This window comes from Microcaecilia unicolor, chromosome 4 (genome assembly GCF_901765095.1).
Source record: "Microcaecilia unicolor chromosome 4, aMicUni1.1, whole genome shotgun sequence".
NCBI lineage: Eukaryota > Metazoa > Chordata > Amphibia > Gymnophiona > Siphonopidae > Microcaecilia > Microcaecilia unicolor.
The window spans coordinates 237,271,477-237,289,247 of NC_044034.1; the positions used below are offsets into that span (position 1 = coordinate 237,271,477).

The window sequence follows — 17,771 nt, forward strand, 5'->3', positions numbered from 1 at the left end:
ACCTGCCAACCAGAAACACCACAAAATCTGCACGATCATACATAAACCTCCACTACCCAAGCAGCAAAGGACTCAAATACAAATCCACCTATGCAACCAGCTTTTCCTACCTAAGCACACAACTATGGAACGCATTGCCAAAAGCAGTAAAAACTACGCTCGACCACCTAAATTTTCGGAAAGCACTAAAGACAGATCTGTTCAGAAGAGCATACCCCACCGACCCAACATAAAAATACCTGTTCATTTGCGACACAATGCAACCGACCGTAACGAACATTACCTGACTCTTCTTCCCCCTTTTCCTCTCTAAGTTCCCCCCAACTGTACCCACCATACATGTACCTCATTCTACCACAATATCACTTTGTATTCATTCATACCATGTATTTGTTCAGACCCTTCCATCCCCAACAATAGTTGACTTCTACTACCCCAAGGAATCCTAATACACCCTGTTAAAATGTCCAGGGGTACAAAATACAACCTATTCTGTATGCTCTAGTGGGGAGAAATATGCCCTATGAAGCACTGTCATGATTTTTTTAATCTGTGGATGAATAAGTCATCAACAATCTCAGGATTCAGTCTAGCTCTCCTGGCTTCCACAGTCCCTCCTGCAATAGAAGGTGTCTTCTTAGAAGATGTGTTGGTAGCAGGATGTACAGGATCCTCCATGCAAATTTTACTAGCTGTGGCCAGCATGTTTACAGTTGAGGTTGATGCACTGGTTGCCTGTGGTACAGCGTACTGAATTTAAACTTTTGTTATTGGTATTTCAAGAGCAGCAGGGTGTTGATCCTGAGGTCTTAGTGCGCAGTTTGGAGTCTTATTGCCATTCTCGGGGGTTATGGTCTCAAAACCAGAATTGATTGGTCATTCCATCTTTTCATCTGGTACGTTTGGAGGAAATTCATACTCAAGTTTTTTATTTTTTTATTGCTGGTCCTCGTTTGTGGAATTCATTACCATTGGTTATGCGCCAATTGGCATGCTGCTCCCCAATTCAAGAAATTAATAAAAACCTAGCTATTTTACAGGGCATTTGGCTGATGGGGGCTCTGAGTTTTTAGAGTTTGTGATTTGTAAGACTGTGTATTGTGTTTATTATTATGAATATTTTATTGTACCTCGCCTAGATGTTTGGATAGGCAGGTTATAAATGTAATAACTAACTAACTAAATAAACACCTGCAAGCCTGAAAGTTATTGAAGTCGTGTACATTCACGTACTTTTCTGTTCCTGGAAGGCTCATAATTAGAAAGAGAGGAAATGGGATTTCGGCAGAATACAAATAATGAAAAATAATATCTGACTGAAGTAATGGGCATTAAGCTTTAACATAACTAATAATAAAAGAAGCAACATGAAATCAGAGATCAAGTGTTTATTTCAGTAGGATTTAGCACAGTAGGGTCCCGGATTATTTCATATTTGAATTTAAATCGCTATTCGGCTGAAAAGAAATAATGTGTTCGGGACCGATCGAATCAAATACAAACATTGAATACAGCCCTAATTTACAGTCCACTACAGAAACCACTAGGCTCACCCTCTGATCTGCATGGACATCTGTGTGGCCATTTTCTAAGAATGCTGTTATACATATGTCAAGTGAGGGTTTTTTAAGGAGTGGAGTGACAACAGCATGTTTGAAGGCCATAGGAACAGTTGCAGTGGAGAGTGAAAGATTGGATGTGACAGATGACTGGGATGATAGTAGGAGAGATAGTGTTAAGTAGATAAGTGGGGATGGGATCAGAGGAACAGGTAGTACATTTACAGGAGGAAAGAAGAAGGGCAGTTTCCTCAGTAGAAACTTCTGAGAAGGAGGAAAAGGAAGGAGAGGAAGGAGAGTAGGGGGTGAGGACTAAGGGAGAGAGAGGTGGGAGGGTTTGGATGAAAATTCAAGGTTAATCTTATGGATTTTATCATGGAAGTGCTCAGCTAGGGTCTGAGGAGAAAGAGATGGGGGAATTGGGGATGGAGGTGCCTTGAGAAGAGAGTTCAGTGTGGCGAAGAGGAGTCGAGGGTTGGAGCCATGGGAATTTGTCAACTGGGCGAAATAATCCTGTTTTGTAAGTGAAAGGCAGACTGGAAGGAATTAAGCATGAATTTGAAATGAATGAAGTCGGCAAGGGTGCGGGATTTAAGCCAAGAACGTTCAGCAGAGCGGGCACAGGAACGAAAGTAGCGGATTTTAGAAGTCAGCCAAGGCTGGGGTTTGGTACACCTAGTAGGACGGGGTTTGGAAGGGGCAAGAGTGTCCAGTGCAGAGGAGAGAATAGTATCATAGGAGGAAACAGCTTCATTGACAGAGTGGTGGTAGAGAAAAGTTTAGAGACATAAGAGGATAGAGTAAGGGGGTCAATAGCCTGAAGATTTCTAGATGTGAGGATTGAGATTGGGTGGGATCGGGAAGGAGGGTGCTTAAGTGTGAAGGTTAATAGGTGATGATCAGAAAGGGGGAGATCTGAGGAACAGAAGCTGGAGGGAAAGCAGTTAGAGGAGAGGATAAGGTCGAGAGTGGGTGCAGAGGAACACAACTGAAGATTGAATGAGGACGTTAAGGCAAGGAATTGGGAAGCATAAGAATCAGAGAAATCATCAGCGTGGATATTGAAGTCACCAAGAATGAGGGACGGAGATGAAGGTTCAAGAAAAATGGAGAGCCAGGCATCGACGTCAGTGAGGAAAGAAGAAAGGGACTTATTGGGGGGGTCGGTAAATGACTTCAACTCGGAGTGGCAGCGGTTTGAATAAGCGGATGGAATGGACTTCAAAGGATGAGAAGGAGTGAGACTGAGGTATGAGAAGGGGCTGAAATCTGCAAGAGGGTGAAAGTAGAAACCTGACGCCGCCTCCGCGGCCAACAGGGCGAGGAGTGTGGGAAAAGAGGTAGCCTCCATGGCATAGAGCAGCGACTGAGGCAGAGTCATCAGGTGGGAGCCAGGCTTCAGTTAGGGCGAGGAGTTGGAGAGAACGGGAGATGAAGAGGTCATGGGTAAAGGAGAGTTTGTTGCAGACAGATCGGGCATTCCAAAGGGCGCACGAGAAGGGGAGGGAAGAGGGGAGGAATAGGAATGAAGTTGGAGACATTCCGGAGTGGTCTGTATAGATAGGATGAGGATTGGTGTGGGGGATCCGGATTGGGATTGATGTCCCCTGCGGATAGCAGGAGAAGGAATAAGAGAATACGAAGAAGGGTAGGGGAGGTAGGGCGAAGAAGACGGGATGTGCATAGGAGGAATGGAGATGGGTTAACAGCAGGAAGGAAATGTTGAAGGTTGAGGGCTAAGGAGAAGGAAGGGGAAAGGAGAGAAGGTGAGGTGATGAGGGTAAGGGGAGGGTAAAGTGTAGCAGCAGTGTAAAGTGTTTTTGGGCTAAGAAGTACGTTGGGAAGGGACAGCATCAGGAAGAGAGTGTGCACAGGGGCCATGGTCTGTTAGGGAGGCTATTTAAGAAATGTCACTTTAGGGGTGGGTGGGACTAAGCCTAAATCAGAAGGGCAGTGCTGTCTGCAGCCTATCTCCAAAAAGGTAGATTCTCTCTAAAACTGCTTGCTCTAATGCTGTTAGCTTTCACCCCAGCAAAGTCACTAGTCACACCCACAAGTTTGAAACTGTTTGTGGGGGATGGGAGGAAATAGCAATGCTTGATGGCAGAGAGAGAAAAATCTGATGGCAGATAAGCTATTAAATGTAATGCTGAGAACAACAGATACCAATGAGCAAATCAATAAACAGGCACAACAGCCAGGCAAAGCCTAAATCAGAAGGGCAGTGCTGTCTACAGCCTATCTCCAAAAGGGTAGATTCTCTCTAAAACTGTCCCTCCAACTATTGCCCCATCTCCCTTCTCCCTTTCCTCTCCAAATTACTTGAACGTGTCGTTCACCGCCGTTGTCTTGACTTTCTTTCTACACAACCTATTCTTGACCCACTCCAATCTGGTTTTTGCCCTCTTCACTCTACTGAAACTGCACTTACCAAAATCTCTAAATGACCTGCTGCTGGCTAAATCCAGAGGTCTCTATTCTATCCTTATCCTTCTTGACCTATCTGCTGCTTTTGACACTGTTGACCACACTATACTTCTGGATACGCTGTCCTCGCTTGGATTCCAGGGCCCTGTTCTTTCCTGGTTCTCCTCTTACTTCTCACTTCGTTCTTTCAGTGTTCACTCTAGTGGATCCTCTTCAACTTCCATCCCACTTTCTGTTGGTGTGCCTCAGGTTTCTATCCTTGGACCCTCCTTTTCTCCATCTATAACTCTTCCCTTGATACCCTGATTTCATCCCATGGCTTTCAATACCATCTTTACGCTGATGACTCTCATATCTACATCTCCACCCCTGAAATCTCAACCTCGATCCAGGACAAAATCTCAGCCTGCTTGTCCGACATTGCTGCTTGGATGTTTCAACGCCATCTAAAACTCAACATGTCCAAAACTGAACTTCTCGTTTTTCCCCCTAAACCCACCTCCCCCTCTTCCCCCTTTCTCTGTCTCTGTTAATGGCTCTTACATCCTCCCTGTCTCCTCGGCTCGTTACCTTGGAGTCATCTTTGATTCCTCTCTCTCCTCTGCACAAATTCAACAGATCGCCAAAACCTGAAGTTTCTTTATCTACAATATTACCAAATTTGCCCCTTCCTTTCTGAATACGCTGCCAGAACCCTTATCCACACCCTTGTCGCCTCTCGCTTGGACTATTGCAATTTACTTCTCACTGGTCTTCCACTCAGCCATCTCTCTCCTCTCCAATCTGTCCAAATTTCTGCAGCACGACTTATTTCCACCAGAATCGTTATACCCACACTAGCCCACTCCTCAAGTCACTTCACTGGCTCCCTGTCCGCTTCCGCATTCAATTTAAACTTCTCGTACTGACCTTTAAATGCACCCACTCTGCAGCCCCCCATTCCCTCTCCACTCATCTCTCCCTACATTCCTCCCCGTGAACTCCACTCACTGGACAAATCTCTCTTGTCGTCCCCCTTCTCCTCCATTGCTAACTCCAGGTTTCGCTCCTTTTCTCTCGTGGCACCTTATGCCTGGAATAGACTTCCTGGACCTATACGTCTAGCTCCATCTCTACCTGTTTTCAAATCTATGCTGAAAACCGACCTACCAAGGGGGTGCGCCCCACACCTGGAAGATCTGGCGCACTACTCTGGAGTTGAGCGACCACTCGTGAGGTTGCATGATCCTGCTCAACCTGTCGGCCAGACTGTTGTTTATGCCTGCCAGATATGTGGCTTGGAGCAACATGCCGTGACGACGAGCCCAGAGCCACATGCTGACGGCTTCCTGACACAGGGGGCGAGATCCGGTGCCCCCCTGCTTGTTGATGTAATACATGGCAACCTGGTTGTCTGTCTGAATTTGGATAATTTGGTGGGACAGCCGATCTCTGAAAGCCTTCAGAGCGTTCCAGACCGCTCGTAACTCCAGGAGATTGATCTGCAGATCGCGTTCCTGGAGGGACCAGCTTCCCTCGGTGTGAAGCCCATCAACATGAGCTCCCCACCCCAGGAGAGACGCATCCGTAGTCAGCACTTTTTGTGGCTGAGGAATTTGGAAAGGACGTCCCAGAGTCAAATTGGACCAAATCGTCCACCAATACAGGGATTTGAGAAAACTCGTGGACAAGTGGATCACGTCTTCTAGATCCCCAGCAGCCTGAAACCACTGGGAAGCTAGGGTCCATTGAGCAGATCGCATGTGAAGGCGGGCCATGGGAGTCACATGAACTGTGGAGGCCATGTGGCCCAACAATCTCAACATCTGCCGAGCTGTGATCTGCTGGGATGCTCGCACCCGAGAGACGAGGGACAACAAGTTGTTGGCTCTCGTCTCTGGGAGATAGGCACGAGCCGTCCGAGAACCCAGCAGAGCTCCTATGAATTCGAGTCTCTGTACTTGGAGAAGATGGGACTTTGGATAATTTATCACAAACCCCAGTAGCTCCAGGAGGCGAATAGTCATCTGCATGGACTGTAGAGCTCCTGCCTCGGATGTGTTCTTCACCAGCCAATCGTCGAGATAGGGGAACACGTGTACTCCCAGCCTGCGAAGCGCCGCTGCTACTACAGCCAGGCACTTCGTGAACACTCTGGGCGCAGAGGCGAGCCCAAAGGGTAGCACACAGTACTGGAAGTGATGTGTGCCCAGCTGAAATCGCAGATACTGCCTGTGAGCTGGCAGTATCGGGATGTGCGTTTAGGCGTCCTTCAAGTCCAGAGAGCATAGCCAGTCGTTTTCCTGAATCATGGGAAGAAGGGTGCCCTGGGAAAGCATCCTGAACTTTTTCTTGACCAGATATTTGTTCAGGGCCCTTAGGTCTAGGATGGGACGCATCCCCCCTGTTTTCTTTTCCACAAGGAAGTACCTGGAATAGAATCCCAGCCCTTCTTGCCCGGATGGCACGGGCTCGACCGCACTGGCGCTGAGAAGGGTGGAGAGTTCCTCTGCAAGTACCTGCTTGTGCTGGAAGCTGTAGGATTGAGCTCCCGGTGGGCAATTTGGAGGTTTCAAGGCCAAATTGAGGGTGTATCCTTGCCGGACTATTTGAAGAACCCAACGGTCGGAGGTTATGAGAGGCCACCTTTGGTGAAAAACTTTCAACCTCCTCCCGCCCGGCAGACCGCCCGGCACTGATATGTTGATGTCGGCTATGCTCTGCTGGAGCCAGTCAAAAGCTCGCCCCCTGCTTTTGCTGGGGAGCCGTGGGGCCTTGCTGAGGCGCACGCTGCTGACGACAGCGAGCGCGCTGGGGCTTAGCCTGGGCCGCAGGCTGTCGAGAAGGAGGATTGTACCTACGCTTACCAGAAGAGTAGGGAACAGTCTTCCTTCCCCCATAAAAACGTCTACCTGAGGAGGTAGATGCTGAAGGCTGCCGGCGGGAGAACTTGTCGAAAACGGTATCCCGCTGGTGGAGCTGCTCTACCACCTGTTCGACTTTCTCTCCAAAATTGTTGTCCGCTCGGCAAGGGGAGTCCGCAATCCGCTGCTGGATCCTATTCTCCAGGTTGGAGGCACGCAGCCATGAGAGTCTGCGCATCACCACACCTTGAGCAGCGGCCCTGGACGCAACATCAAAGGTATCATATACCCCTCTGGCCAGGAATTTTCTGCACGCCTTCAGCTGCCTGACCACCTCCTGAAATGGCTTGGCTTGCTCAGGAGGGAGCTTGTCCACCAAGCCCGCCAACTGCCGCACATTGTTCCGCATATGGATGCTCGTGTAGAGCTGGTAAGACTGAATTTTGGCCACGAGCATAGAAGAATGGTAGGCCTTCCTCCCAAAGGAGTCCAAGGTTCTAGAGTCCTTGCCCGGGGGCGCCGAAGCATGCTCCCTAGAACTCTTTGCCTTCTTTAGGGCCAGATCCACCACACCAGAGTTGTGAGGCAACTGAGTGTGCATCAGCTCTGGGTCCCCATGGATCCGGTACTGGGACTCGATCTTCTTGGGAATGTGGGGATTAGTTAAAGGCTTGGTCCAGTTCGCCAGCAATGTCTTTTTTAGGACATGATGCATGGGTACTGTGGACGCTTCCTTAGGTGGAGAAGGATAGTCCAAGAGCTCAAACATTTCAGCCCTGGGCTCATCCTCCACAACCACCGGGAAGGGGATGGCCGTAGACATCTCCCGGACAAAGGCCACAAAAGACTCTCGGGAGGAGAAAGCTGCCTTTCAGGGGAGGGGGTGGGATCAGAAGGAAGGCCATCAGACTCCTAGTCAGAGAAATATCTGATGTCCTCCTCCTCCTCCCACGAGGCCTCACCATCGGTATCAGACAAGTTCATGAACCTGTGTCTGAAGCCGTGCCCGACTCGACTCCGTGGAACCACGGCCACGGTGGGAGCGTCGAGAGGTAGACTCCCTCGCCAGCACCGGCGAAGCTCCCTCCGCCGACTTCGTCGGGGAGCCTTCCTGGGAGGCTGCGGCACCGATGTCGGAGACCTCACCCTGGGCAAGGGGCCAGCCGGCGCCTCACTCGACGGTACCGGTGGCGCAAGCACCCCCGGTACCGGAGGGGAAGGGCGCAACAGCTCTCCCAGGATCTCCGGGAGAACGGCCCGGAGACTCTCATGCAGAGCGGCTGTGGAGAAAGACATGGAAGCCGATGCAGGCGTCGAGGTCAGAGTCTGTTCCGGGCGTGGAGGCGGTTACGGGCTGTCCAAGGTGGAGCGCATCGACACCTCCTGAACAGAGGGTGAGCGGTCCTCCCGGTGCCAATGCCTACTGGGTGCCGACTCCCTCGGCGATCCAGAGCTCTTGGTACCGATGCGGGAAGGAGACCGGTACTGATGCGGGAAGGAGACCAGTGTCGATGCTTCTTTGATTTTTTCAAACGAAGCATGTCACTGGAGCTTCCCGGTACCGACGAGGAGGACGTAGAATCCAGCCGTCTCTTCCTCGGGGCCGAGGCCGAAGAAGGTCGGTCTCGGGGGGGCTGTACTGCAGGAGCCCTCAGGGTAGGGGGAGACCCACCCGAAGGCTCACCGCCACCAGCAGGGGAATGGACAGCCCTCACCTGCACTCCAGTCAAAGCACCACCGTCCGACGACATCAGCAACAGTGGAGGTCCCGGTATCACCGACGCCAACGCAGCCTTTCGATGTCTTGGTACCGACGATGCAGAGGGTCGATACCTCGATACAGTTGATGCCGAGGTCGAAGGTCTTGATGCTGCCGACGTCGATGCACTCGATGACTCCGGTGCTGTTGTCGACGAAGAGTCCAGCCCCCAGACACTGAAGACACGACGCGTGCCTATCAGTGAGCGAGATTACCCGGGCGCACTGAGTGCACTTCTTGAAGCCGCTGGGAGACTTCGATAACATGGGTGGAAAAATCACGCCGGCGAAATCAAATTTCGTAATGGCAACTAAGGGCACCAAAAATAGGGAGAGAGAAAAAACCCATACCGAGGCCCCAAAAAAGGCCTACCCCGAAAGCGAAAGGAAACTTACGTCGGGGAAACAAACTGGACACACGGGAAGGGACAAGACCGAGGTCTTCTCTTCTTTTTTTTTTTTTTTTAATGAAATCGCGAAGACGCGCGAGGGTCAACTTTGAGGGGCACAAAACGGCGCAAAACACGACCATCCCAAGCGCGGACAAAAGAAGACTGACGAACACGAGCCGGATCGGGCGGGAAGACAGCCGCCCATGCGCGGGCGAGGACTAGCAAAAGGCCTTTGCTAGTGAAGTTGCCGATTGGAGGGGCTGCCATGGACGTCACCCATCAGTGAGAACAAGCAGCCTGCTTGTCCTCGGAGAAAAGAATGTTAAGAGTGTACACTGGAGTCGTCGTCGTCACGCAACTGTAAGACTTTAACACTGGCTGAACAAATAGAAGTTCTTAAAAAATTAGAAAACAAAGAAAGTCAGGCATCTATTGCTAAAGAATATGGTGTCAATCCCAGCCAAATTTCACGTATCTTGAAGTAGAAAGACCAGCTTCTAGAAGACTGGCAAAACAATACAAATCCACAACAGAAACGAAAACGGGCGTGAAAAGCTGAGGAGGTAGAAGATGCTCTTTGGTGGTTTTCTCAAGTCAGGAGCAGACAGTTTCCTGTCAGTGGTCCACTGCTTATGGAGAAAGCTAATCAGCTAGCTGAAAGTCTTGGACTAACTGAATTCAAAGCCACTGTTGGATGGTTGGAAAGATGGAAGGAGAGGAACAACATAAAATTCAAGAAACAGCATGGTGAAAAACAAGACGCTGATGACTTTGGTGCTGAAGATTGGGTTGTTTCAGTTCTACCATCTTGAACGTGTTTGCACCTCGTGACATTTTCAATGCTGACAAAAACGGACTCTACTGGCGAGCTATTCCTGATGGAACACTTGCACTCAAACAAGCCGAAACTACAGGAAGTAAAACGAAGGACCGACTGACAATCCTCCTTTGCTGCAATATGGATGGGAGTGAGAAGTTGGAACCCCTCATCATTGGAAAGAGCAAACAGCCCCGTTGCTTCAAGAATATTAAGCGACTTCCTGTGTCATACGAGGCTAACGCAAATTCATGGATACTGGGGAAATTTGGAAGCAGTGGCTAAAGAAGTTAGACACTAGAATGCGGGCACAAAAGCATCAGATTTTGTTGCTTTGTGATAATTGTGCTGCACACAGTGATGATGTCAGGCTAACGTCAAGGTGGTCTTCCTGCCACCAAACACTACCTCTCTGATCCAACCTATGGATCGGGCATAATAGCCAATTTCAAACAACATTATCGGGCTCTTGTGCTACGTCATCTGATGAGCGTTATGGATGACCAGACTGGCAAGGATAAACGTGTTGAAATGGCTCGTAATCTATCACTGTTGGATTCCCTACATATGCAGAAAGAAGCCTGGAATCATGATAAACAGGCAACCATTGTGAACTGCTTCAAGCGGGCAAGCTTTGTTAGGGATGTGGAGAGGGATGAAACAGATGCAGCTGTTGCAAATCCGTCAGATGAACAGGTTATTGACATCCCAGCCGGTGTTACTGAAGAGAAGTTTCATCACTATGTAGCTGTTGATTACGATCTACAAACAGCTGACGACAGCACTGATGTCCAGATATGCGCCTACACACGGGCAACAACGGCTGATGATGAAACAGATGATGAAATGAGCAGCGAGGCACATGCTGACGAAATTCAACAACCTCCTGTCACTTTTGCAAGAGAGCTGGAGAGTCTCAACACCGTGCGGGCCTATCTGGAGGCCACTGGATGTCAGTGCTATGACAGTTTTTACCGTCTGGCAAACGTAGTCTATGGAACTCACAGACACAAGAGTGTACAGAGGACTATGACTGATTACTTCAAGTAAGACTAACATCAGTTAACGGAGACTGTATACTGTACGTATAACAGTACTGTGCATATGTTTATCAGATGTCAAGCTTCTTTTTTGGGTCACAACGGTTAAGTGCATGCTCCGATTAACTGCATGTATTTCTTTGGTCGCAGACCCTTGCACTTAAGCGGATTGCACTGTACTTAAAAAGAAAGTAAAGAAACAGGAAGATATTTGTAAACGAGTTCCTGGAATCACAGCATCCTTATAAAATTCCTCTTTTCTCCCTAACATATAATATAAGCTGGGGCTATATACTTTCCCCTCTCAGCTGCTGAATGCCTGCTTAATTAGGGCCATAGCTCAGTGTGCTGCTGTTCCCTCAAATCAAATCGCTTCCTTAATTGCCCTGGTTAACAACAAAACATTTTTCCCAAATCTCTTCAAACTCAAACACTTGACAGAGCTATGCAGCCCCCCCCCCCTTTTTTTTCTCCTTTTCATGTCTACTTTCATACCTGGCTCCTGTGGTCTGTGGGTCCATACTGCAGCGCACAAACAGGAACACAAGGTTAGATTCCTCTGCAGATCTGCTTTCTCCCATGTGAGTGTCTGCAGTTTCTCAGAATTCACCCATTGGCAGGGCCTCCCTGCCTGTCATACATCTGTGGGGGAATTCCTTTCTATGCTTGCCTGCAGAGTTTTATGGTCTCATCACAGGAAAAACCTTCCCGTTCTTTCTGCCTTAGAGAAACCTGCCCTTTTCTAGGGCTTGGGATCCCTGCTAAACAGCTGGGCTCATTAGCTTCCTCCCAAGAAAACACATCCTGCCCCTCTGCCTCAGGGAAAACATGTCCAATATGCATCCCAGGGACCCTTTCTTCTTTCTGTCTTAGGAAACAGTCCTCCAATACCTTTCATAGCCCTTTTCTTCCTTCCCCTCTTGCCTCAGGAAAGTTAAGTTGTTCAGGAAAGGAGCTCTGGGGACCTCTGCCTTTCATGGCCTCCTTTCTGCTGAGCTGTAGCATTTATTGGTACATGATCTTTAAATCATATCCCTCCTCCTAGTTGCTGGGCAACCGAGGTATCCCCAGCTTGACCTAACTGGAAAAGAGAGTTACTGCTCTTAGACTTCTCTTCCCCTATGGGGCAGTTCGCAGGGTTACCCGGACATGTCCTCTTTTTGAGGACACAGCAGGGCGTCCGGTCGGGTTTTGCCAGCCTGCCCTTTGGTCCGGGTTTGCAGGCAGGCTGGCTTGCTTGCAGGCGGACCTCAGGGTATCCTCCCCTTCCTTACCATACCTTATTCATGCATGACAGTCTAGTGGCCTATTCAGGGCAGGAAAGAGCCTTCTCTTTCTTAACTGGGGCTGCCGCAGACCACTCACTGATGGTGTCGCTTCAAAATGGCTGCTGAGAGTGCCAACGGTGGCCTTGCAAGACTTCCGCAGAAGTCTTGCGAGGTCACCGCTGTCTCGGCAGCCATTTTGGAGTGGTGCTGGCAGCAAGAGGTCTGCGGCAGCGACGGGCAGAAGTGGGCTCTTTCCTGCAATGAAGAGGCCCCTAGACCACCAAGCACAATAAGGTACAAGACGGGATGGGTGGGGAGATGTGGAGTAATGTAGGTGGGTGGGTGGAGGGAGGGACCTGTAAAAAAAAAAAGTGGGTGGAGAGAGGCTGGAAAAAAGATTGGGAGGGGATATACATGAGGAGGGGGAAGGAGGAGGGAAAGAGGGAAATACATAGAAGGGGATAGAGAGAAGAGGAGGGGGAATATGCTACTTACAGAATTTGGCTTTCTCGGGGGGTCAAGATGACACTGCGACATGAGGCATGACAGGCGGGGTCGGGTGTGACAGGGGATGTAGTAGCAGGGCCGGGTGTGACAGGGGATGTGGTAGGCAGGGCCGGGTGCAACAAGGGGCATGGTAGGGGCGGGCTGAATTTTATTTTGTGCCCTCTTTTATTTTCTGTCACGGCAAATATGGTAACCCTAGCAGTTCCTGCATTTTCTCCTGTCTCTCTCAAGGTGGGTGTTGAAAGTTTACTCTTTTCTCAATAAATTGCACCACTAATATTTGCCTGATTTTCTTTAGGGTGAGGCAGGTCATAACCACAGTCTCACTGTCTCCTTGAAAACCTGGCTTCCAAAGGGTCTGCTTGCTCTTTGTCTCTCCTCCCTCCTATCCTGCTTAAGCTGATCACAATATATTCGCAAAAATATTGAGAACAATATTTGTCTTTCATCAGGGATTCAATGGATGGGCTCAAATGAGTATACAAGATGCTCTACTCTTCCTTCTGACATCCTTTCAACCACAACATTTTGCAAAACAAATTCTTGCAAATTTAAACAAATCTGACATCTTGATTTTTATCTGCTGAACAAGTTTTTTTCTCTCTTTTTTACATGAATTCCATTAATTTAGAAAGTGGCAATTTGAAAGGCAAGGCATTAATACATGTATTCTTCAACCCCTATAAGAACTTGGAATCTAAAAAGAATTACAGCATTACTTGTTTGATAGGGATTACATATTACACATCTAATTTAAGCAACTATCCAGCTTATAATCAAAAGTAATCGCCGGCTATTTCCCTACACAAATCGGGATATGGCCGGCGATTTCGCAAAAGCGGCGAAAAGCGTATAATCGAAAGCTACATTTGTGATAGCTTCGCCACTTTCCCTTCGCCTCGCCGGCGAAAGTTCAAAGGGGCGTGTTGGCGGCGAAGCGAAGGCGGGACATGGGCAGGCTTGGGCGTGGCTACCAGATGGCCGGCATTCGCGGATAATGGAAAAATAAAACCCGCCGATAAGCAGTATTTCGCCGGGTTTACTTGGTCCTTTTATTTTCACGACCAAGCCTCAAAAAGGTGCCCCAACTGACCAGATGACCACTGGAGGGAATGGGGGATGACCTCCCCTTACTCCCCCAGTGGTCGCCAACCCCCTCCCACACTAAAATTATTAAAATACAAACCTTTTTTGCAAGCCTGTATGCCAGCCTCAAATGTCATACCCAGCACCCTGACAGCAGTATGCAGGTCCCTGGAACAGTTGTTGTTGGTTGCAGTGGACTGCAGAAAGGCAGAGCCAGGCCCATCCCCCCCCTACCTGTTCCACTTGTGGTGGGTAATGTTGAGCCCTCCCAAATCCCCCCAAACCCACTGTACCCACATGTAGGTGCCCCCCTTCAGCCCTTAGGGCTAGGGTAATGGTGCACACTTGTAGGCAGTGGGTTTTGGGGGGAGATTTGGGGGACTCAGCACACAAGGGAAGGGTGCTATGCACCTGGAAGCTAATTTGGTTGTTTATAAAAGATGTTTGAAGTGCCCCCTAGGGTGCCCGGTTGGTGTCCTGGCGTGTGAGGGGGACCACTGCACTACAAATGCTGGCTCCTCCCACGGCCAAAAGCCTTGGATTTCGCCGGGTTTGAGATCGCCGGCAGTTTTTTCTATTATCGCAGAAAAACAAAAGTGGCGATCTCAAACCCGGCGAAATCCAAGGCATTTCGCCGGGCCACACCATATTATCGAAAAAAAAGATGGCCGGCTATCTTTTTTGAAAATACGGTTCCGGCCAGCTGTTGCACCACCGCCAAAATAGATCGCCGGCGACCTATTTCGCCGGCGACGTTCGATTATTCCCCTCCACGTCCACTTAGAGGCACAGAAATCCCATCAAAGTTAATTTAGAAAACTTACCGATTTCCCTTGCAATTCTGACAGCTTCATCTGCATCCTGTAAAAAGCAGGAAATGAGACTTAACATTAATCTCAACTACTACTATGCTATGTCCTTAGAGGAGCGATATACTGTACTAATGACTCCTCAGATTCATTTAAAGTTTGATTTTAGAACCCTCTGAACTTGTTCAGAGGAACGTAAAATTAATACCATAAGTGGAATGTAAATTCCATATCATTATGCTGAAACTCAACCAGTGAGAAGTCAGCTAATGGGAAGCACAGGCAGTACTGCTAAATGAATTTCTGTCATTGTAAAATTTTAATAGCTAAAATTAGTAGCTTTCAAATCAATGATAGGTCATAAATTACATTATTAAGGTTTGTTGACTACCAGATTTTTTTTTTTTAATTTTTATCTATTTAGTGTGTAAACCATGCTTTCCTGGATGCTGTCAGCAGGGGGAGTTCATCCTCTATTGTTTTAATATAAGCTTTCCAGGATCAGAAAAACTTACAGCTTTTAAATCACATCTGTCAATGGATGATCCATTCAATAGCTTACCTTAGCCATTAAACAAGAAAAGTGGAAACACTGTTTTAGACAGTTAAAAGCAAAATTGTCATCTCTTGATTCTGGGTTTTTTGTTTTTGTTTTTTCCTTTCTGAGAAATGTGAACGTTTAAAACTTTTGGAAGCACCTCTTATATAGCCAAGAATAGGCAAGCTGATACATCAAAATCTAGAAAGCACTGCTGTTATGGTTTTTAAAAATCTTTTGTAGTCTCACTGTATAAACAGCATACTAAAGATTAAGATATCTGTGGTGTGTAAAGAAAGTGATCCGAGTACGGCTAAAACTGTTTTTATTTTCAGTTTACAACACTAACTGATCCCCAAAAAGTAAAACAAATTAATGAAAATGATAGATTCAACAAAACTTTGTACTTTAAAATACGTAATCATAAATTACAGCAAGTATATCAGATCTTACTTCTCTCTTAGAATGGAGGAAAAGGCTTCAGATTTTCAGCTTACAGTTGTAAATTTCCCAACCAGAACTGTCGTGTGAACTTCATCAGCCAGAAAAATCTCAGTTTAGTGAAATATGGCAATACAAGTTTAGTTTACAAATCCTACTCAAATTCCTGTGGTGCATTTTTGTTTTTTTTTAAGATTTAGAAGGCAACAATGATTGGAAATTAATGTTTGATAAGTATGTCAGATGCTGAGAGCTGATTTAAGGAAATTACAACGAATGTGATATTTCACAAAGATAGTTTAAGTCAGGCCTTGTTTTTCTTTTCTTCTTTTTCATCTACAAGACAAATGTTTATTATCCCTAATAAAACAACAAAATGCACTTTAAAAGTCCATTACCAAGAAACAGCCATGAAAAAAAATAAGGAGGCTGGTAGGGGAAACTGGCACAAAATTTAATTTCCTTTCACTAACTAGTCTGCTACACAAATCAGTGCTTGTTAAGTTCAAAGCAGTTCTGAAAGCAGCATCAGTTTTGTCAGTCAAATCTGCTAATGGAATATTTCAAAACAACTGTTTGTAAATTAGAGATAAATTCACCAAAAAAATTAAAATCTACCAGTACACCTTACTACTTTGACTCCACACTCTTCAAAATTTTAGCTTAAAGGAACAGTCATGAAAAAGGTCATTTAAGAAAGTTGGTGTTCCTGTCTGATAGTTACGTGCAAATACTTCCTCTTAATAGTCACACTGTCAAAAAGTACCTAGGGCGAACGGCTTGTCTGGAGCCCTCCCTTACTGGGGGATGAGTCAAACCACCTTTTCCGGCACCCTGTGCTCAGGCTAGGCCTTCTGGGGTCTGGAAGGGAAGGCGAACCTTAACCTGGGCTGCGCTCAGAGCATGGGAGCATGGTTAGCCCTTATTGGGCTTTCTTATTTAGAATCCTGGCAGCGGGAATCACCGGCCAATAGGGATGCAATTCTCAAAGGGAGGATGGGTTAGGCAGCACCAATATAAGGCCAGCCCCTGCGGGGACCAGGATCCTTCCTGCTCCCCAGAGTCAGCTTGCTCATGTTCCACCGCTCAAACTGGGGCAACTACAGAAGACTACAGTCGTGCCTGCAATAGCTGCCACTGTTCGGTGAGTGAGCAGACTGGTGCCATTACTGCTGGCTCTGAGGGGCTAAAAGCGAGCTGAGGTCATGTGTGTTTCACCTCACGTGCACAGCGGCCCTATCAGCTGGTAAGTCCCCATGAACACACAAAATAAAAAAAGCACTAGAAGTGGAGAACACTAGCAGTGGGATGCTTGACGATTCATGCTCCTCCTGTGGTTAAGGCTGCCACCCGAGTTTAGGGTTGGGGGCCGGGAGGGAGTAACTGTGGGGGGTTGGATGGGGCTCCAACTGGCAGATTCCTGGGTTAAATCCCTGTACTTCACAATATGGTGGGACAGGGAGACCTGCAAGTGGGGATATGTGTAGTATAGAAGTGGTAGGTTGCACTGTTTCCTTGTTAATAAAATTGGGACTGTGGTCTGCATCTTATTTGCCCTCTGCATTTTATTTGCTCTCGTTCGGCCCTGAGTTTCCCTGCAGTGCTGGGTTTCAGTGAAGGGTGACCACTGGCCTTAACAGCAGAGAACATAAATGCAACACTTCGGCAGGAAACTCTCTAGGTCGGGTTTCAGGGAAGGGAAGTTGTGGTTCTCCATGCCTGTGACACCTGTTTGTGGGAGGGTTTGGTACCTTTCTGTAACAGCTGCTGCCCCCCCCCCCCCCCAGCTTCAGCAGCTGGGCTGGGTGCACAGGAATTGGAGGCCAGCCCGGAGGGGTAGAGGCCGTTCAGTTCATGTGGTTCTGCCCCCTCCCCCACGGTGTTCCTAAATACATGAATAAATGCATAAAGGTATAAAAATTAATTAATTAATTTAAATAACACTACCTGGAGTTGTAGCCTAATCGTTTGAGAAGCTGCCTATGAACAGCCGGGAACATGATGGTATTGGGTTCATAACCTACACAGCCTGAGAGGTAGCATAGTGGTCCATGTAGTGGAATGTGGACAGGGACCCGGGTTCAAATTCCACTGCCACTCTTCAGGACAATTTGAAAGAGTTGAGGTTTATAGTAGAACACCGGCCTCTGATGCTATCATGGTGGGTTCAGGCCCCACTGTAGCTTGAGCTTCTGCTTTATGAACCTTCATAGCTACAAGTCTGATGCCCCTCAGTATTCTCTTTCTTTGGTTAGGTCTGGGGATGCTGGAATTCCTTGTCTTGGC

At 47.8% G+C, this 17,771-nt stretch overlaps 1 protein-coding gene across 1 annotated transcript in view; it reads right to left on the reverse strand.

Moving 5' to 3' along the window:
• Positions 1 to 17,771, reverse strand: part of PCCA (propionyl-CoA carboxylase subunit alpha) — a 1,085,625-nt gene that overhangs the window by 683,995 nt on the left and 383,859 nt on the right. The window contains 1 exon segment of the mRNA XM_030201346.1: positions 14,522 to 14,558. Coding sequence (XP_030057206.1) covers positions 14,522 to 14,558 — 37 coding nt within the window.